This window comes from Puccinia triticina, chromosome 3A (genome assembly GCF_026914185.1).
Source record: "Puccinia triticina chromosome 3A, complete sequence".
Classification (NCBI taxonomy): Eukaryota; Fungi; Basidiomycota; class Pucciniomycetes; order Pucciniales; family Pucciniaceae; genus Puccinia; species Puccinia triticina.
In genome coordinates, this window is record NC_070560.1 from 7,654,228 (window position 1) to 7,673,709 (window position 19,482).

At 45.3% G+C, this 19,482-nt stretch overlaps 1 protein-coding gene across 1 annotated transcript in view; it reads right to left on the reverse strand.

The window, feature by feature from the left end:
- Window positions 1-545: 545 nt before the first annotated feature.
- Window positions 546-19,482, reverse strand: part of PtA15_3A824 (uncharacterized protein) — a gene marked incomplete at both ends in the record, with an annotated part of 62,399 nt that continues 43,462 nt past the window's right edge. Inside the window, 13 exons of the mRNA XM_053167830.1 lie at window positions 546-707; window positions 806-995; window positions 1,075-1,190; window positions 1,278-1,454; window positions 1,531-1,719; window positions 1,857-2,015; window positions 2,118-2,262; window positions 2,361-2,451; window positions 2,524-2,737; window positions 2,824-3,174; window positions 3,322-3,430; window positions 3,563-4,098; window positions 18,610-18,848. Of these exons, the coding sequence (XP_053019008.1) occupies window positions 546-707; window positions 806-995; window positions 1,075-1,190; window positions 1,278-1,454; window positions 1,531-1,719; window positions 1,857-2,015; window positions 2,118-2,262; window positions 2,361-2,451; window positions 2,524-2,737; window positions 2,824-3,174; window positions 3,322-3,430; window positions 3,563-4,098; window positions 18,610-18,848 (2,678 nt within the window). The remainder of the gene's footprint in view (window positions 708-805; window positions 996-1,074; window positions 1,191-1,277; window positions 1,455-1,530; window positions 1,720-1,856; window positions 2,016-2,117; window positions 2,263-2,360; window positions 2,452-2,523; window positions 2,738-2,823; window positions 3,175-3,321; window positions 3,431-3,562; window positions 4,099-18,609; window positions 18,849-19,482) is intronic.

Consider the following 19,482-nt stretch of genomic DNA (forward strand, 5'->3'; position numbering starts at 1 on the left):
TCTGGGAGGCCCTCAGATCTTGAAGGGAAGTCACCCAATGGAGGACTTCCTGTTGAGTCTGGGAGCCTCCCAGATCTCAATTTACACACCCAAATTCTTAATTTTTGACAAAAAGGAAAATGTTTTCCTAACCCTACAGTCCATCAATTTCATGTGCACTGGTTGAGTTTTTGATAGGTGTCTTAATTTAGGATTTAGAGGGGCATCTAGAGCTCTCTAAATGACAACAGGAAGTCATCCAATAGATAAATAACTGCATAACTAAATAAATAGGTAATATATCAACAACAAAAAATCCCCCTGGAAAAAAGAAGGCAAGAGAGGTGAGAAGTTTGGAAGTGGGTTTTTCAGATGAGGCCCTATGTTTATCTGTTTGGATGAAGAAAGAAGACAAATGTGTTTGCACCTAGAAAAAAGATCACAACAAAAGCTAATATATTTGAATGAGAAAAAAATGGAGTGGGATATAGTAAAGATAATTTGACTATGGAGGTAGACTTCTATGAAAACAAAACGATTGAGATGTTTGTAGAAGCTTCGATTGTTTATTCATTATCTTCGTCATCGTCCCATTCAAGACTTTCCATGTTCACTTGCTGACTATCTTCATACAATTGACTCAAGCCAGTCAAGTTTTCTAGGTACTTGGGATCGTTAAAGGCTTGCAACAACATCGAAAACTTCGACTTCTCGTATTCGTTGATCACCTGCATTTTAGTTTTAGTTTTTCAGTAAACGAATCCATTGAAGAATTAAACAATCGGCAAAAGAGGGGGTTAGAATGGGCGCAAGAAACTATCTTAACTTTGTGGCTACATCCGGTGCATTTATCATATGCAGGTCCGACCAATTTGAGGTTCTCAAATTTGGCCAAGAAGCCTCGAATTTGATGAGGCACCAATCCGAGCACAGACTCTTGGATGGATGCAGGTCTACCTGCTGCTTCTTCTTCTTTTGATCGACTCTTATCGATCACTTCAGCCAGCACTTCAACCCTATGGTAAAGGAGAAAGTGCGTTAGCCAGCTAATTTGCGAAATGTTGGAGATAGACTTAGTGGGTCTACAAGACTTGCCCTTGTGGATGTTGGAGTACCGATGCCATCATTTCTACCGCAGTCGCACTGGCAATCGGAGCCAAGCCTGGCCTAGTCACTGTACACATTTGATCGAGAGTTCGATCGGTCAAAGACTGAGCCCCCCACCGCCCCAAGAAAGGTTCATTACAAAAGCTTATGGAGTCTTATCTTAGTCGCGCACGAGGAAAAAAGATACATACGTCAGAAGGAGCTACAACGTCGTTACAAAAGTAACAGCCCAATTGTCGGATCTGTGGTAGTACCGAACCAGAAGGTTTGTCGTCGGCCACTGGGGCTGGAGATTGAGATGATGATGATCGGACGCCATGTCGCATGACTAGATAGGAATCAAAACCTAATGCGGCATTGATGACCAACTAAACAAAATTGATCAAAAAAATAGAACGGATTATTTCCAAGAATCTTTGGATGAAGGGTTCAACAATGATTTACCTTTCTTTTGCTGGCCCCAAGCAGGGTGGGGAGCCATCGACTTTCGCGGGAATCCATCAACAGATATACCACATCATGACCATCGAATAATTTCTCTAACTGGGCCACCTGGGCCTTGGTTTGTTCGACTAGATTTGGTGGGATTGGATGCCCTGGCATAGGGATTGGAAGCTCTATCCCTTCGGTTTCCTATCCAGTCATTCCAATACAACTTGTCATTCCTCAAAGTTATCCTTACTCAAAGATAGAACACAAACAGTATTACACTAAAGAAACAAAAAGGGTAGAGGTTGTTTAAAGTGAAGAGATTTCAAGATAAGACTTACGAGACCGGGATAGATCCGTTTCAGCGCGGCTGAAGCACACGCAGCTTTTGGTTTACCTCCTTCGAGACAATCCTGAAATTCGAATAAAGGTTGACGAACTGGATTGGAGAAGGACACTTTAGCCGAGTCTACAAAAGTCACTTTTCGAACTCCCCAGGCCTGATTGACGAAGGATGTGCAAAAGATTGAGACCAATCATCAAGAGGGAAAAAAAATTCCAAACATAAAGACGATTATGATGAGAGAAACGAGATAACTGACGACGAGCGTTCGGGCAACGTAGCAGCCTAAGGTTCCGGCACCCAAGAGTAGACAACGAGTAGAAGATATCTTCTCTAGGTTTAAGTCAGGTAAAATTCTCCATCTCATAAGTTTTAAATTGAGATCAACAGCTTGTTCCGCTAATCTATCAACCAAAAGAATCATAATCGATCCATTTGGGGACCAATGAACACAAGCAAAATGGGCTACTTGGTAATTTGAGTGACTGATTTCTCTATGTACCTGGTGGGATCCATCATTGGTGCGAGATCTGCCATCCGAGGACCGAGCTTACCAGCCGCATTCTTCTCCCATCCAACTGCGGCTGGGCGACCTGAAAAAGGAAATGTTGGAAGTGAGTGTAGAGGCCTCACATGGCTTTCATCTTTCGTCAAAGAAAATTTACCTTGTGTACTTTCTTGTTCAGGCAATTCGATCGTCACTACAACGCTTCGCGCAACCGCAAGTGATTGTTTCTCTGCTAACGGATCTCGATAGCCAATCAGTTTGAACTTTCGCGCTTGATTTCCGTGATGTGCCTGCAGATGGGCTAATAGATTACGTAGCGGCCATCCAGTTGCTTGAGGGTGGACAGCAGGATCAATGAAGATCAGGTATCGCTGTAACATAAATGAGTGTTATTGTCGCGTTCACCAGTAGATATGCAAAAGGAAATAGACGAGACAATAAACGAGAAGGAACCAACGTTTTCTTCTTCTACCTTTTGAAAGAATTCAGTCCATTGAGAGAGCGGGCCGAGAGACCATTGCTTCGATGCTGGATCACGTTTGCCAATCCAACAGTGATGATCGTAGTTATTTTGGAGTATTAAGCTGTTCAGTTCGAGTGTGTCTTCGAGAGGTAATATAGGCCAGTCCCCGTCATGTTCGTCTTGATCATCTAAGAGCACGGTCCACGATGGCTTCGAAAGAAATGCCGGGAACGCAAACCAATAGTAATACTTGTATTTCTTCAGGTCTGAAAACGTGATCAGAAGAAATTCCGGTGATTTGTCCTCCGCTGGAACCTTCTTCTTCTCTACCTTGTTTTTCCAGAGCTAGTTTACATAACAAAAGATGATAAAACATCAGCAAAATTAATCACAAAAGTATGACATATTCTGGTTGTAAGCCACGTGCGTTTTTGCAAACAAAGGGGCATTGTATGCTGAGTGGTGAGTATGTAGAATGAAGAATAGACGCACTTGATCTGAAAACGAATTGAATAAGCTTTGTTTGTCGCATGCTTTGAATTCTTCGATCGTGTTGAAGTTCTTCAACATTCCCCATACAGCCACCCGACCTGTCGTGGAACTATGTACATAGAAGACCCAAAATTTAGCTCGGTCTGCGATCTCTTACACCGTAGCTACTGACACTATCTATCTTGGAGTATGTTTCCAGTGATCAGGAGAGCCATGACATAATAATAATCGTGATACACACCTCGTCTGGGGATGATGATCGTCTTGATCGGATGAGAGGGACTTGCCATCAACTCTGAATTCATTTCCAAAGCCAACTTGATTGATCACTTTCGAGCTCTGGTCTCGTTCAACGGTCCATCTACCACGTTCGTACCATCCTTGGATCGGTACCGGCTCGTCTCCAAGCTTGAGGATGTCGATTTTCAGTTGAGTGAGTGAATGCCAAAAGGCCGGATCGATTGATGAGTTGAACGGGACGAACTGGAGTATCTTTGCTGTCATGGCTGGTCGAAGTGCAGTAATCAATCGGGGGTCGAGTTTTGTTGGCCCTGTCCCTGGGAGTGTTGGATTTACGACTGCGCGCGACCTTGTTATCGATATCGGGTTCGATTGTTTCTGTTTGCCTGTCAACTTGCAGTCTGACCCGAGCAGAATAAGGATCACTCCGATCCGAGCCGATCCGGCCCGTGGACGGGTGGATTTGAATATGCAGCTTCTCGTGCGCAGCTTGTCCCCGCGACGACCTTCATCACGTCGCAACCGCGTTGTCCACCGCTGGCAAGTCGCCCACAACTCAGCCCGATCCAAATCTTTCTGGTGGGGTATAAGACAGCTTGATATCCTCCGTTGGGGCCGACACCTGCAGTTGCCACCCACCATCAAGGCCAATCTATCGAGTGAGTTTCTTCTCTCCAGCTATGAAATCCAGGGCGTGTCGAAGCCATTTTCAATTCCATTCCTTTCCCCACCCCTCTGATGAAACTTGCTAAAGATTTGTAACTAGAGTCAAGCCATAAGACCTTCTAGACTCCTCAGTGGGTGAGAAGTTTGTCGATGACTATACCTAGCATTTTTTCCTGAGACTTTCACTCTTTCCCCTCCTCCCCTTCCCAGCAGCATTTTCTAGACATCGCTGACCTCTTTCACTGCTCTTTTCTACATCTGGGATTAGGAGCTTACCGACCCTAGTGACTGAGGCCCTGTTTGGCCGCGCGGCCCAAATCTCAATCTTGCGGCTGACATCAGAATCTGCCCGCGAAACACCCTGGCAGCCGAACATGCCACCGGGATGGGCTTCCCCGGACGGCCACTCGGTGGCTTGACCAACCCGCGTTGACTGTTAGCTGCCCGGTCCCTGGCCTCGTCCGCACCCGGCAGGCTACCGCCAAGGCTTTGACGGACACACGCCGGCCAGCTGTCCAGCCGCCCAGCTTGTGAACTGTCAGCCCGACCATATGATGGTCAAGCAAGCGCAATGCTTGCCAGACTTCGCCAGCTGGCCATCAAGGCTCGCATGGTCAGCTGCCAACAATATGAGTTCTGCCAAAACCGCACTCGCTCCTGCCGCTGTCTGGGTCGCTTGCCCGCTGCGGAGGGTCCATTGACCCTTGACCAAGACTAAGAGCACTCCCTGCATGCGCATCGGTGGTTAAGTTCGCGCGAGCTAACTTGCGGCCTGTACACGCCGGGAGGACACGGCGGGGGTGCTCCTGGCCAGCGGGTTTGTGTACACGGCCGGCGCGATCTGCGAACTCGCATTGGGTCAAAGAGTCGGCCAGGCCAGAAAAACAGCTCTCTGACTTGAAACCACAGCACGCCAACCGGCAAGGTTGAGGGGTCGGCGGCATGCTGCCTATTTGCCGGCCTTGGTCGGTGGCCCAGCTTTGTAAGAGATGATAGTACGGTGTGCTTACCGCCAAGGCCACCAAACAGTTGAAGTGGTCCTTGGAACCGATATACTTCAGTCATCTCTGATGCCGTCATCAGTGAGTGCCTCACTGTGCCTCATTGCAGACCTCATGTCCAGCTCGGTGACTTTGGCAGACTGATTTGGTCAAACTTTCACAACCCCATGGTCCAATTGAATAACCCCTTAGGGCAATAAGTTAGAGAACCGCAAGCAAAAACTCACCCCATCAATGAAGGGCAAGCAACCATGCCTGTGAGTGTAGCAGATGTGACGTCATCTGTTTTAGAATATAACATATAAAGTCCTTTGCCTCTCCTCCCCTCCCTGTCCCTCTTGGTCTCCCATCAATGATCTTGCCTCCATCCTCTTGCCTCTATCCTCTTGCCTCCATCCTCTTGCCTCCATCTCATCTCGCTCTCATCCTCTCCCCTCAATCGTGCCTTGCTCTAATCCCCACCCCCCTCCACCTCATACATTCTTCATTATTGATCCCTTCTTGATTGTGCTTGCTCCCCTCCCAAGCCCAATCAGGGCTTTCAATCCTTGTTTCAAGGTTGAACCACTTGTATATTGAGTCCAGCTCATCTGTTCTGTCCCATCAGACAATCTCTATTTGTTTCTCTAATGACTATGTACCATTGATTTGATCCTCAAATAGCTTGTACTTAAATAAACAAGTCCCCAGCTAAAAATTTGAATGTAATGAAGTCTCAGCCAAGTAAGCAATCGTAAGCAATCAAGAGTGTGTCTCAGTAGCCGTTCAAAAGCCTTAGAGTAAAGGACTACACCCTGGCTCTGTATCTTGAGAGGTTTGCACAATGCACTAGGCTTGGTCAAACCACTGGATTGCCTACTGTGTGCCTGTGTACCACTCCAATGACCACACAATGTTGGTCATCTGACAGATTTATGGGTTACTGTTGGCTGTCTAGATAGCGTCAGAGCACCCAATGTGATGACCAAACCAGTCAACGTTCCACTGCATGGCCAGCAGTTGGACCGTAATGACACTGGGTGGTAAGCTGTCTGCATGCTGGGATGTTTGCGGAAAACGTGCGCCCCGTACTCACATTGTCATCCCCCGCGGGGTCAAACTGAAGCGCAAGGACAGCAAAACTGCCGTACTGTGGGTGTTGAACAGCGCCAGCCGTGTAGACAACGGGATCACCGGCTCTGTGAAGCCCACGTGGATTTCGCTACAGCCGGGGAGTCCTGTGACGAGGATATCCTGAGGAATACTCGAGGAACCCCCGTAGTGCCCTAGCTTAGCACAACAGTTCCCTCGTTTCAGGGGCCGGGGGACCCAGCACGTTGAAGGCACCTTGCAAAGCAAGCCTCTGAAAGAGGGGCTTGTGAGGAAAGTCCCAGCCGTGGCCTTTTGTGGCTTTTTTTGACTTTTTGCAACTCAGACACTTGTAACTCCCAAACCATGAAGCCAATTAACATGCCTTGCACATTGGCATGTAGTATAACATCTTGGCTTTATGGCCATCCTGGCATGTGAGTGAGGGTCTCTCTTGCAGGCACCTTGTTCAATTGGCACAGGGAGCATATCAGCCACAGATCCATACAGTTACTTGGGTAGTACAAACACACAGGAAAATGAAAACTTCAATAATTTATTGACGGAGAAGTTGACAACCCCTAGCCATCTGTCTAGCGCAGAAAGATGGAGAAAAATCAGGCCATTTGGCCGGTCCATTTGGCTGAAAGAATTTCCTCTAGGAAGGGGGGGGAAATTTGGAGGGCAAGTTTTTCCCTGCCAAAGCGCCTCATGCTCTCAGGCCAAATTTTTGACATTAGTCACAAGTCCCTCCTTTGGAGGCTCGCTCTTTGCGCGAGGGGCGCTTTGCGCCAGCCCAGGCTACACCTGGGCCCTCCTAAGCAAGGGACTTGTGTTTGAAAGATTTCAAGAGACTAAGATTTGTATTTCTTGATGTTAGACTCTAGCTTGTTGCAAACAACTTTTAAGGAGAGACAAAACTATTAAGAGCTGGGGTGATTTACCTAAGAGCAGGAGTTTGAGCCGCTCTCTGGAGATGATGAGAATAGAAATGAATAACGGAGCAAAACAATAATCTAGACAATTGACCTGCGTCAGTCAAAGAAACATTGTTTTGCTTGTTAGTTGTATGTCCTTCATTCTCTGCTACTCAGCGCACGAAGTCCTTACTGTTGATGCGCTCTTGATCTTTAAGACCCAGTAGTTTTACTCTCGGCGAAACGGCGGAGGAGTGATGCGACGTTGCCTAAAGCAATGATACGTTTCACATAAGCCTATAGTTTCTGTTGCCGGTGGGGAACGCTAACTCTCACCGTCTCTGTTCATTTCTCTTTGAGAAGGATTGGTGGTTTGAGTGGTCTGATCCTCTGTGACTTTGTCCGGGACTTTGATGGATGATGCATTAGCTTTTCATCTTGACCATTTAGAGTTTGAATATGCAGCGGCTCACCTTTGGTGTTTGCTGATATTCTTGCTTGTAGTGGCTGAGGTTCGGAGTTATTCACGAGCCTAACTTTGCTGCTCGCTGGTATTGGACCTGCATACATCAAAAGTTGATGTGTCAGTTTTACGATGCCACGCGGCTGTTTTGGACTGCGGAAGTGGTTTGCTTTGCTCACCAGAATCCGCAGCTGATTGAGCTCGCGGCCGCTTTCTCAATTTATGAGCGCTGCGCCGTTTGCCTAAGTGAGAAACCTCACAGTGTTAAGTTAGCGTAGTGCCCCTGCACGGGGTTGGACCAGCAGCTGCTGGTCCACACGTTCACATGCTGTCCACCAAATGGATCACGGGTTAAGGGTGTTCCCTGGGGTTCAGGAAGGTGCATGAGGGTCATCCCAAGCCCCAGACCCCAACTATGCCCCAGTTCATGACAGTTTTTTTTGCACCGCTGAAAAATCCGTGGTATCAGGCTGTATTGAGATGGCCAAAGCACTTGCACAAATGCCTTGGCCTCTGGAACTACCTACCAACCCCACCAATCGAGGGGATTGAAGCCAAGATCACTTGCTATGTGAGGATCCCGAACCACAGGGGAGCAAGATCCCCCTGTCCACTAGGCAGCCAGTTAACAGAAAACCTATACCACCATTTGCAAATGGATTACAGCACAGAATCTTCTCTCAATCCCCGCAGCTTGCGCGGCTTCCAAATGTTTCTCCTTGGGGTTCTTACTTGCGCATCTCAACTTGTCTGCTCTTCTCTCAGTCCACCCATTTCCTTGGGGTTTTTGCTTGCGCCTCTCAACCTGTCTCCTTTGTCTCTGTTGCTTGGTGTCTTATTTTTTCCCTCAAGGTCATAATAAAACCAACTTATACACACCTGATGACCACTGGAATGACAAAACGACCATAAAATCCCAAGAAAAGACATCACATCCCCCAGTTAATCCTCCCTTTGCAAAAAAATTTATATTCCCCGGGGTTGGGGGCATTTTCAAGGCCAATCCCGATTCTCTGGACCCCGGGGCATGCCCCAAGCCCCGCTTTGGGGGCACAGCCTTATCATGGGGGCCCCTTGTGATGATCATCCAAGGATACCAATTCTGCCAGCCATAGAATCAACGTGGAGCATGGTACTAAGCTGGTGAAAAAAGGCCCCAAAAACAATGCTGATGGGAGTCAAACCAGAGCTTGTGAGAATACAACCTCAGGCAAATGGCGCAGCACTCATAAATTGAGAGAGCGGCCAGGAGCTACATCAGCTGCGGAACATGGTAAGCAAAGCAAACCATTTCCGCAGTCCAAAAAGGCAGCGTTGAGTTGTAAAACTGAAACTCCAAACTTGGTTTATGCAGGTCCGACTTCAGCAAGCAGAAAAATAAGACTCGTGGGAAATCCCAATTGTCAATCACTTGTAGATAGAATATCCGAAGCTAGTGCCATAGGTAAGCGGTGTGGTGGCCCCTCTCGTGGCCAGCTAGTCAGGAGCATCACCGCCGCCAGCAACATCAAGATCAAGACTCCACTCTCTTCTCACTCTTCAAGACTCATCAAGATCCTCAAGACCTTCAAGAATTCACCCTCTTTCCATCATCTTCCCACTTTCCACCTTCCCACTTTCAACTGGCTCCCTTCTCAAGATCTTCCCCTTTTCCCTTCCTTTTCCCTCTCCTCATCTTCCACCCCCTTCTCTTCCATACTCCTTCCCCTCTTTCACTTCCCCTGTCCCCTGCCATCTAACTCTTTCATTTTTCTTGGTCCTAACACAGCATGTGCTGTGAGTTTACTTCCTTGTTTTGTTTCTGGTTTCTGTCTCTTTCTGTTTGTTGTTTTGTCTGTCCGGAGTGTTTCTGTCTCCTCTTTCCTCTTTTCCTTTTTCTTTCCTCTGGTTCTTTTCTTTCTTCCTCATCTCACTGTGCTTTTCTTGTTTCTTTGGGTTGTTTTCTCTTTTCCTGCTTCTCTTGTTTGTTGTGAGTGTGTGCGCGTGTAGCGCGCGGAGGATGTGATGAAATGTATGTGACATGTCACCCTGAGTCCAAGTTCAGCTCAAACTTGGATGATGGGTGGCCATGGCATTCTGATCCCCAGAATACGGACCATCAAGAGTATATCGATCATATCTTCAGAGTTCAAACCTTCGAGCTCAGCTCGCCGATCTTTCTTCATCTAGAGTTTTCGCAATCCCCCTTCTTTCTCTTCGTTAAGATCACCTCCTACCCCCCCTTCAACAACAACAAACAACCGCCGCCGAGGATCCAGACCCCGGCGAACCTCTCAAAACCACCTAACCCCAAAGCTATCACCGATCTCATCCGCGCTCACCTTCACGGACCATCACCTCGAGGGCAGCCTAAACAGCAAACATCCCCTCAACCGACTGCCACCGCTAGTACGGACAGGAGTCCCTCAGCGGCTGAATAAACTTCTCACCTGCTGACCCAGATGTTGTGCCAACACCGCATCCCAATAGCTGTTGCAGCCATAGCCAAACAGGAAAAGAACTCCCAAACTGATTCCACTCAAAGAGCTGGAGAGCAAATCAGTGAGTGGTCTCATCAGAACTCAACAGAGATAAAAGCAGAAAAAAAAGACCAAAGAGCAGAACTTCTTGCTACATGAATACAGACGAAGTGGAAGCACTCATATGTTGTTTTGCGAACTCCCAGCAAACTGGAAAAAAGAGCCTCACCAAGTAATTACTCAAGTAAGGAAATACCCTTAGAGAAGAAAGAGATAAAGCGAGCTAATCAAGCGTTCACCGCCACAGCTTGTACACATCCTCAACCGCAGAGAAAGAGAATCTCTCTTTTCTCTTGCCTTATATTCTTCATTGCATAAGACAGCGGCCAACTCACCTGCTTTTAGGCAAAATCCAAATCAGATTTTACTTCACATTCTTGTGTACATAGAGTAGTCTAGAGTTCTAACACAAAATAAACTTTTAGTCCTCTGAAATCTTTCAGAGCTTAGCGCCAGGACATTGTGAGAAAGTAAGCTGGTTAGCTGGTGAAGAATGTCCGCTGACCGCCTTCTTCAAGAATATTGATGTCCAGGCTGTGTGATTGTCGGTAACTCGGCTCCGCACTGCTACTTTCCGCTAGCCTTCAGCGCTCCTCTACTGAGCCTGATCTATAGCGTAATAATCCGCAAGTGAATAAAGCTCCGCACTTCGTAAGCGCAAAAATCCGCAAGTAACTCTCCAATAAGAATAAGAACACCGATAATCTCCCAATAACTCTCGTACATCCGTAGTTGTAAGTACAATGATGAGTAATCCCCCCCAGATGATAGGATAAGGATAATGGGATAATAATAGGATCCAGACCCCAGAAAACCATGAGCCGCCCCCCATCCTTCCCTCCACGCGTGTCACCGTTCCCACCCGATCCCGCACGCCTGACACTTTCCCGCACTAGTCCTCCAGCTCCGCCCGCTATCCCGCTTGTCACTCTCCCAGACTCCGCTCCTCTCCAACGCTTGTCCTCCCACCGTCCTCTGTCTAGCCCCCGTCAGTCGTTCTCTTGCCACCGCCTTCACCCCGGTTCCACCCGCTGGTGGAACCCTCTCCGGCAGTCATGGCTCACCCGCTGACGCGCCGCTGCTACCAGTCCACGTGTGTAGTCCCCCGCAGTCCAGCCCTGTCTTTTCCGCTCCGATCCGAATACCCGATCCTAAATCCGCGATCCGAAATCCGCGTTCCGCAATCCGCAATCCGTGCATTCCAATCCCACTACCAAGATGGATGAATTTGCGATGTCGTATATTGATCAATATAGCGTATATTGATCAATTTATATTGATCAATTTTTTTTTATTATTCTTCTTGATACCTTTCTCTGTTTTCCATGTCTCCTTAATACCATTCTATAATCTCTCTCCTTCCCCTTGTGTTAGCTTCAAGCCATTGGATTTTTTTTTTTGCCTGATTACATTCATAAATTTCTAAAAAAGACATTGCAAGTTTTAGGATTAATCCAGGGTGGCTGAGGGGTCTCAATTTTTTATTTATTTATTTTTTACTTCAACAATTGATCTGTTATCAGAAGTCTGCAAATTGACTTTTTTTTCAAAAAAGGAAAAACATTGACCCCTGCCCTCTCTCATGATACCATCCTGCACACATTTTTAATTTGGTTGGTTGAACTTGCTCAAGATATTGCATATCATACTTGAAGTGCTACATGCATAGGAGGCCTTTTTTGAAATTAGTTTACCATGGTTTAGCATATTTTTGTCAGGTTCTTTTTTTTATCTACTTTTGTTATCAACCACAGATTAATGGGAATATTTCCACATAAAATTTTGTTGGACAATTTTACTGAATATAAAACCCAGAAATAATGTTTTTGGGTCACATCCATTATGCAGCAGCTGCAATCTGATTGGTTTCCAAATCTCACTACTTTGTTACTTTCTTGGTATTTCTGCAACTATATCTCAACACAGCCTGGGAATTTTTCCATGAAATTGGTACCAAAATTTTTGAAAGCCCCCATAGATTCATTGTGTACCTTGAATGACCACAAAATCCCCAAATGTAGCTGCTACAATCTGATCAGTGGCCAAATATCACTAATTTGGTAGTTTCTTGGTGTTTCTGCCACTATATCTCAACACAGCCCAGAGGTTCTTCCATGATATTGGTTTCAAAATGATCAATATTCCCCAAGGATTCATTGTGTACCTTAAATGACCACAAAACTCCCTAATGTAGCCCCCACGACCTGATCAGTTGCCAAATATCACTAATTTGGTAGTTTCTTCGTGTTTCTGCCACTATCTCTCAACACAGCCTGGGGGTTCTTCCATGATATTGGTATCAAAATGTTCATTAGCCCCCAAGGATCCATTGTGTACCTTAAATGACCACAAAACCCCCATATGTGGCAGCTACAATCTCATCAGTTGCCAAATCTCACTAATTTGGTAGGTTCTTGGTGTTTCTGCCACTATATCTCAACACAACCTGGGAGTTCTTCCATGATATTGGTTTCAAAATGATCAATAGTCCCCAAGGATTCATTGTGTACCTTAAATTACCATGAAACTCCCTAATGTAGCCCTACGACCTGATCAGTTGCCAAATATCACTAATTTGGTAGTTTCTTGGTGTTTCTGCCACTATATCTCAAAGCAGCCTGGGATTTCTTCCATGATATTGGTACCAAAATAATCACATTCCCTCAAACATTGATTGGGTATCTTTGATGACCACAAAACCCCCAAATGTAGCAGCCACAATGTGATCAGTTACCAAATATCACTAATTTGGTAGTTTCTTGGTGTTTCTGCCACTATATCTCAGCGCAGCGTGGGAGTTCTTCCATGATATTGGTGCCAAAATAATCAGATGCCCCTGAAGATTTATTGTGTCCCTTGAATGAACACAAAACCCCCAAATGTAGCAGCCAAAATGTGATCAGTTGCCAAATATCACTAATTTGGTAGTTTCTTGGTGTTTCTGCCACCATATCTTAGCACAGCGGGGGAGTTCTTCCATGATATTGGAACCAAAATGATCAAATTCCCCTGAAGATTAATTGTGTACCTTGAATGACCACAATACCCCCAAATGTAGCAGCTAGGATGTGATCAGTTGCAAAATATCACTAATTTGGTAGTTTCCGGTGTTTCTGCCACTATATCTCAGCGCAGCGTGGGATTTATTTCATAATATTGGTATCAAAATGATCAAATTGCCTCAAAGATTCATTGAGTACCTGGAATGACCACAAAGCCCCCATATGTAGCAGCCACAATGTGATCAGTTGCCAAATATCACCACTTTGGGAGTTTCTTGGTGTTTCTGCCACTATATCTCACCGCAGCGTGGGAATTCTTCAATGATATTGGTACCAAAATGACAAAGATGAATTGTGTACCTTGAATGACCACAAAACCCCCAAATGTAGCAGCTACAATGTGAATGGTTGCCAAATATCACTAATTTGGCAACTGATCACAGTGTGGCTGCTACATTTGGGGGTATTGTGGTCATTCAAGGTACACAATGAATCATCAGGGCCATTTGATCATTTTGGTACCAATATCATGGAAGAATTCCCATGCTGCGCTGAGATATAGTGGCAGAAACACCAAGAAACTACCAAATTAGTGATATTTGGCAACTGATCACATTGTGGCTGCTACATTTGGGGGTTTTGTGGTCATCCAAGGTACCAAATGAATGTATGAGGGCATGCGATCATTTTGGTACCAATATCATGGACGAACTCCCATGCTGCACTGAGATATAGTGTCAGAAACACCAAGAAACTACCAAATTAGAACATTTGCCAACTGATCACATTGTGGCTGCTACATTTGGGGGTTTTGTGGTCATCCAAGGTACACAATGAATCTTCAGGGCCATTTGATCATTTTGGTACCAATAACATGGAAGAATTCCCATGCTGCGCTGAGATATAGTGGCAGAAACACCAAGAAACTCCCAAATTAGTGATATTTGGCAACTGATCACATTGTGGCTGCTACATTTGGGGGTTTTGTGGTCATCCAAGGTACTCAATGAATCTTTGAGGGCATTTGATCGTTTTGGTACCAGTATCATGGAAGAACTCCCACGCGGTGCTGAGATATAGTGGCAGAAACATCAAGAAACTACCAAATTAGTGATATTTGGCAACTGATCACATTGTGGCTGCTACATTTGGGGGTTTTGTGGTCATTCAAGCTACACAATGAATCTTCAGGGGCATTTGATTATTTTGGTGCCAATATCATGGAAGAACTCCCACGCTGGGCTGAGATGTAGTGGCAGAAACACAAAGAAACTACCAAATTAGTGATATTTGGCAACTGATCACAATGTGGCTGCTACATTTGGGGGTTTTGTGGTCATTCAAGGTACTCAATGAATCTTTGAGGGCATTTAATAATTGTGGTACCAGTATCATGGAAGAACTCCCATGCTGCGCCGAGATATAGTGGCAGAAACACCAAAGAACTACCAAATTTGTGATATTTGGCAACTGATCACCTTGTGGCTGCTACATATGGGGGTTTTGTGGTCATTCTAGGTACAAAATGAATCTTCAGGGGCATGTGATCATTTCAGTACCAATATCATGGAAGAAATCCCATGCTGCGCTGAGATATAGTGGCAGAAACACCAAGAAACTACCAAATTAGTGATATTTGGCAACTGATCACATGGTGGCTGCTACATTTGGGGGTTTTGTGGTCATTCAAAGTACAAAATGAATCTCCAGGGGTGATTAATCATTTTGATACCAATATCATGGAAGAACTCCTATGCTGCGCTGAGATATAGTGGCAGAAACACCAAGAAACTACCAAATTAGTGATATTTGGCAACTGATCACATTGTGGCTGCTACATTTGGGGGTTTTGTGGTCATCCAAGGTACCCAATTAATGCTTGAGGGCATGTGATCATTTTGGTATGAATATCATGGAAGAACTCCCACGCTGTGCCGAGATATAGTGGCAGAAACATCAAGAAACTACCAAATTAGTGATATTTGGCAACTGTTCACATTGTGGCTGCTACATTTGGGGGTTTTGTGGTCATCCAAGGTAGTCAATAAATGTTTGAGGGCATGTGACCATTTTGGTACCAATATCATGGAAGAACTCCTATGCTGCGCTGAGATATAGTGGCAGAAACACCAAGAAACTACCAAATTAGTGATATTTGGCAACTGATCACATTGTGGCTGCTACATTTGGGGGTTTTGTGGCCATCCAAGGTACCAAATGAATTTTTGATGTCATGCGATCATTTTGGTACCAATATCATGGAAGAACTCCCATGCTGTGCTGAGATATAGTGGCAGAAACATCAAGAAACTACCAAATTAGTAATATTTGGCAACTGATCACATTGTGGCTGCTACATTTGGGTGTTTTGTTGCCATTCAAGCTACACAATGAATCTTTAGGGGCATGCAATCATTTTGTTACCAATATCATGGAAGAACTCCCATGCTGCGCTGAGATATAGTGGCAGAAACACCAAATTAGTGATATTTGGCAACTGATCACATTGTGGCTGCTATATTTGGGGGTTTTGTGGTCACACAAGGTACTCAATGAATGTTTGAGGGAATTTGATCATTTTGGTACCAATATCATGGAAGAACTCCCATGCTGTGATGAGATATAGTGGCAGAAACACCAAGAAACTACCAAATTAGTGATATTTTGCAACTGATCACAGTGTGGCTGCTACATTTGGGGATATTGTGGTCATTAAAGGTGCACAATGAATCTTCAGGGGCATGTGATCAACATTTTACCAATATCATGGAAGAACTCCCATGCTGCGCTGAGATATAGTGGCAGAAACACCAAATTAGTGATATTTGGCAACTGATCACATTGTTGCTGCTGCATAATGGATGCGACCCCAAATAAATTATATTGTAAAATATTTCTGGGTTTTATATGCAGAAAAATTGTCCGATGAAATTTTATGTGGAAATATTCCTCATTAATCTGTGGTTGATAACAAAAGTAGATAAAAAAAAGAACCTGACAAAAATATGCTAAACCATGGTAAACTAATTTCAAAAAGCCCTTCTATGCATGTATCACTTCAAGTATGATATGCAATATCTTGAGCAAGATCAACCAACCAAATTAAAAATGTGTGCAGGATGGTATCACGAGAGAGGTCAGGGGTCAATGTTTTTCCTCTTTTGAAAAAAAGTCGATTTGGAGACTTCTGATAACATCAATTGTTGAAGTAAAAAAACAAGAAAAACAATTTGAGACCCCTCAGCTACCCTGGATTAATCACAAAACTTGCAATGTCTTTTTTTCAGGAAGAATTGAGTGGTGTATGTAGAAATTTATGAATGTTATCAGGCAAAAGAAAAGAAAAATTCCTGTGGCTTGAAGCTAACACAGGCAGAAGGAGAGAGATTATAGAATAGTATCAAGGAGACATGGAAAACAGACAAAGGTATCAAGAGGAATAATAAAAAAAAAAAATTGATCAATATAAATTGATCAATATACGCTATATTGATCAATATACGACATCGCAAATTCATCCATCTTGGTAGTGTCCGCATGTGAGTTTCCGTAAGGTTTCCTGACCTCATCCTCAGTGCTTATGTCACCGGAATGCACTCTGCCTGAGCGGCTTTGTGCATTCCCCGCCCGCGCTATCGCCGTGTGGACATTCTACCGCGCTCGCCTATATAAATCACCACATCCGCCCCAGTTTTTGAAGTCCTGCCCCCAGGATCTTCCCACACATTTGCCCGCTCCCACACTCGTCACACATACCCCATACACATCAACCTCCTTTCCCAACCAGCCGCTACTGTTCGAGCCGCGTCTCGTGACTCTCCGACTCCACGCCCTCAAGACTCGGCGGTACCTATCCATCTACGGCGGCCAACACTGGGTAGTTACGCTACCAATAACGGTAGCGTAACGGTAACGTAGCGATAATATTTCGTTATCTTTACCACTATCAGTAATGCTGGTATTTTTGCGTTATCATTATCCAACCTTCTGGGGTTTTGTTTTGCGTTACATTATCTTGCAGCACATGAATGTTTTTATTTCCTCCGTTACGTTACTCAGGGAGGCGCGGAAATGTAATTACTAGTAAGGAAACGGATAACATAATGAAATCAGGGTGTACTGAAAGCAGGGATTCACTTTTTTGAAGGGAGGGTCGCCATTAAAGCCTTCCCGGCCTCGGTGAAGTCACCTGTCAATGGGACATCCTCGCGGAGCCACATCAGGCTACTGACGCAGTGTGACATGGTCGAGGGGAGTAGGCTCCCGCGACGACTACTACAAACATCTGAGGCTGCCAAGAATAATCTCTTGACAGCGCAGGAGCTTCCGGCGGCTCCCAGATATGCACGAGCCATGATAGCCAGAGTCGGGTAGCTCCTCTTGTTTGCCTGTTAATTAATTGAGTAGATCCAATGAGCATATTGTTAAAAAGCACAACAACAGAGATTCATCTTACTTTCCACCACTTCAATGGAGTGGTCTTATGCTCAATGGCCCCTTGCTTGAAGGATAGATTGGCCTTGAGGTAAGTCTCGATCTCATTCTCCTGGGGGGTTGGTTGTTGTGTCATGCGCGAAGCGAGGCAGGCCATGAGTGATGTGGGCTCCGTACTACTACTGGGTGGTTTTTTGATTTCAGTTACGTCGGGATCTGAGGTTTTTGCGGAAGCAAGTTTCTGGCGTTCCTGTTCCAGTTGGAACTCATGCTGAAGAATAGCAAGGCACTTTTTAACCTCACTTCCTTCGAGCCCATAGGCCAATTGAAAGATATGCATCCGGTAACAGGGATGTAATATTGTAGCAAGCACAAGAGTTTTGCATTCCATCGCCTCATCTAGATACCTGTCGACTCGGGCCAGCATTGCGTGGTACATTGGGTAAAGAGAGTCCGTTTCAAGCGCTTGCAAAAGTTTTTCCTTGAGACCTTCTTTCAGCTCGAGATATGTGGGAATCATGTGCGTTCCTGTCGCCGAGTTACCCTCCATCTGAGAGGTGAGCTGCACAAAGATCTGAGGTTTCATTGTGTCAGTCGGTGTCTATTCCTGACAAAGACATTGAAATCTCACCTTTAACTCATTGTTAAGAGCCTCAATCTCTTGCCAATCTTTTGGGGAAAAGAGGACGTTGTCGAAGAAGCCAACTCCTTTTTGCAGTTGATCTTCTTTGAGGATCTGATCAATCACTTCTTTTGCCTTGATGGCTTTCCGATAGCTCTGGTACTTGATGTTCCAGCGGATGCCATAGCCCGCTATCAATGGAGAAACTCTTTGCTTGAGCTGTTTCGCGACACGATCAAAGTTGGCCCGCTGGGCCGATGAGCGGGTGATCTGTTTTATCACAGTATCAAGCTATGCAGCAAAGTCAGGAGGCAAGAATAACATGTAACATGAACATTGAATTCGAAGAAACTCACCTTTTTGGTCAGAGCTTTAAGCTTTTTTGAATTAGCATGTTTACTACGATCCAATGGACTTGCTAAGAGATCTTCAAGAGTTGATTCGCTGTCTTTGGGCCCGTCCTCTCCAGCATCGGAAGCCTCATCATCAGCATTGCCGTAGTCGATGTCAGAGTCGACATCGGATTCATATTCGTCCTCCAGATTGCTACTTTCTTCCCGTCTGACCTCTTCAACATTCACAACTGGCTGGGAATCTGTGGGTTCGGGTTCCTCAGTAAGCCGCCCGAGTACTGGAAAGAAGCCTAAAACGGATTCCTTCGCCTTCCCTGGAGGAAGGGTCTTGAGTGATAATGCGGAAAGGCCCGCGTTTACGATCAAAGCCAACTTGTGGCAAATGCACCGGATGTGCATTGTCGTTGGGTCCCACTCAAGATCACGCGCTCCGGTTGTTCCGTCGCCATTATGCAGTAATTCAGCCATGTAACTCGCCATTGTATTGTTATTCGAGCCCGAATCAGTTGTCTGGGCAAGCATGTATAAAATTAGGTAGCCAGCTTGGTTAGCATGGGAACAGCCAAGAAATGTGTAACGACACAACTTATCTTTTGATAAAGCTTTTTCTTCCTGAGTAAGGTTGCAATGGGCCTTGCTAAGAGGTGCCCAGCATGCTTCCAAGGGATCATCTTAAGGGTTAAATGACGGACAACATATTGCCAATCTTGATTGATGTAGGCGGCTGCTGCACCAATGAAAGCAAATCGATTGCCCTTTGTCGTCCACACATCGTGGATCAGGGTAAATCGAGTGTCGAGGTGCTACATGTTTTTGACGCGATAATCAAACAATCAGAAAGAAAATTGGCACAGTATGAAAAAAAGCAGGTACATT